The sequence below is a fragment of the Halyomorpha halys genome, unplaced genomic scaffold, assembly GCF_000696795.3.
Source record: "Halyomorpha halys isolate HHAL.00 unplaced genomic scaffold, Hhal_1.1 Scaffold508.1, whole genome shotgun sequence".
In the NCBI taxonomy this organism is placed as follows: domain Eukaryota; kingdom Metazoa; phylum Arthropoda; class Insecta; order Hemiptera; family Pentatomidae; genus Halyomorpha; species Halyomorpha halys.
Genome location: NW_027106467.1, coordinates 436,256 through 437,982, shown reverse-complemented (window position 1 = coordinate 437,982; position 1,727 = coordinate 436,256). Strand labels below are relative to the sequence as shown.

The 1,727-nt window shown below is 32.1% G+C and overlaps 1 protein-coding gene across 2 annotated transcripts in view; it reads left to right on the top strand.

Moving 5' to 3' along the window:
• Ocrl (Oculocerebrorenal syndrome of Lowe) overlaps positions 1-1,727 on the top strand; it is a 30,168-nt gene that overhangs the window by 3,438 nt on the left and 25,003 nt on the right. Inside the window, exon 2 of one of the 2 annotated variants that reach the window (XM_014425367.2) lies at positions 134-314. The exons of the other annotated variant lie outside the window; for it this stretch is intronic. Within the exon in view, the coding sequence (XP_014280853.1) occupies positions 134-314 (181 nt within the window). The remainder of the gene's footprint in view (positions 1-133; positions 315-1,727) is intronic. 2 annotated transcript variants of the gene reach the window in all.

Here is a 1,727-nt window from a genome sequence, read left to right as displayed (position 1 = left end):
ATATATAAATTTTATGTTACTTTGCAATTTTATAAAATTAGCTGTGTTATTTTTATTTTGTTTACAAAATATACATTTATTAATCGGAGTAATACCAACTCAAAAAGTTTTTCATTCCTTAATATGGTGTTAGTGCTTAGAAGTAAGCAAAATGCAAGGATGGGTTCGAACTACCAGGTATCTGGCCATAATTTCAAAAAGCGGCTCAAGTGCATTCTTCGTCCTAACATCTACAAGAGTACCTCCCATATCTCCTGCCGATGTTTCAGTTGAAGGAATCGTTCCCATTGATAGCAATTTCAAATTTGAACTAGGTAATTATTTTTATGATTTGCAATTTTATTAATTATGATTTATGGTGAACATAGCACTTGGCCTCTTATATGAAACAGTTATTGTTCAAATCCTAGTTTGATTTACTGAATGCAAGTAGGATCTGTTATGAAGAGAATCATTAGTAGATACTTTCTGGTTCACTTTCTCACATAAAAATGGGTATTTTATCATTAGGCAGAGAACAAATTTGGTGATTCGAGCAGAGTTATGACCACACTATTTCTAGCATTATCACAAAATATATACTTTTGCATCTCTAATGGCACCTATCCCTTAGGACCTTCTCAGACTTTTTTTGGGACTGAAAAAATTTCTTTTAATACCAGAATGGTTATAAGCTCCAGTAGGTGTCTATGCAATGTGGGGTTGGTTTTTGTCTAGTTCTACCTATGTTATTTTACATTGTTTGGTTTATACAGAGCAATATAAACAAGATACAAGTGGTAAAATCATAGGGAAATAAAAATAAATAAAGTGAAAATACCTTAAAGGTTACAGCAAAAATAATATTAAGAACAAAGCAGTTGCATATGTACCTAATTATAAATAAATATATATATATATATATATGTGAATAATTGGCCGTATAATTTCAAATAATGAAGACGGTCAGGCTTGCGGTCAAAAGAGAAACCAAAATAGTTAACAACTATTTATTTTCCGACGCTTCGCCTCACTTTGTAGAGCTTCATCAGGTTTATAGCTGTTCAAGTTGATAACTTTAGCGACTTTAATAGAATATCGGAAGCGTACCTAGTGGGGCTAAACGTCGGAATCTTCTTCATAATTCTAAACAATAGTTGTTATTGTCAATCGGATAATTGTCGCAATCTAAATCATGAGAGGCTAATATGAAAAATCACACAATATGGATATGAACATACGGTTATTTTGTGATTGACTATATGAAATTTCATGACAGCATAACTTAAACAAAGTTGGTAACAAAAGCTGCCGATTACCGCTCTGATAACCGAAGTAATCGCCCCCACTACTAGAATATCTATCTGCAACACCAGGTCTTTGGAAACTTTGTTCAGTTTGATGTCAGCTTGAGAAAGTGTGGAGTTTTTTTCTCGGTTTTCATGCATTTTAAATGTTGCAGTCATTTTCTTACGGAATATGATTTCTGTGCAAATTAACTGAAATTAGATTTAATATTTATGCAAATTCAAATAAAATAAAAGTTGTTAGTGTAGTGGATTCAGCTTATTTTTATGTTACTATTCCGACTACTTTAAATTTCCTGGATAGATTGTGGGTACTGCACTGCCTATCTTACTTCGGCCAAACAAAAGCTACAAGACTACATAGTGGACTACTCCTCAATTCCAGTTGAGTATTACTAATTAATTCATGTTTAAAAAGACCGATAATTGTATATAATATAA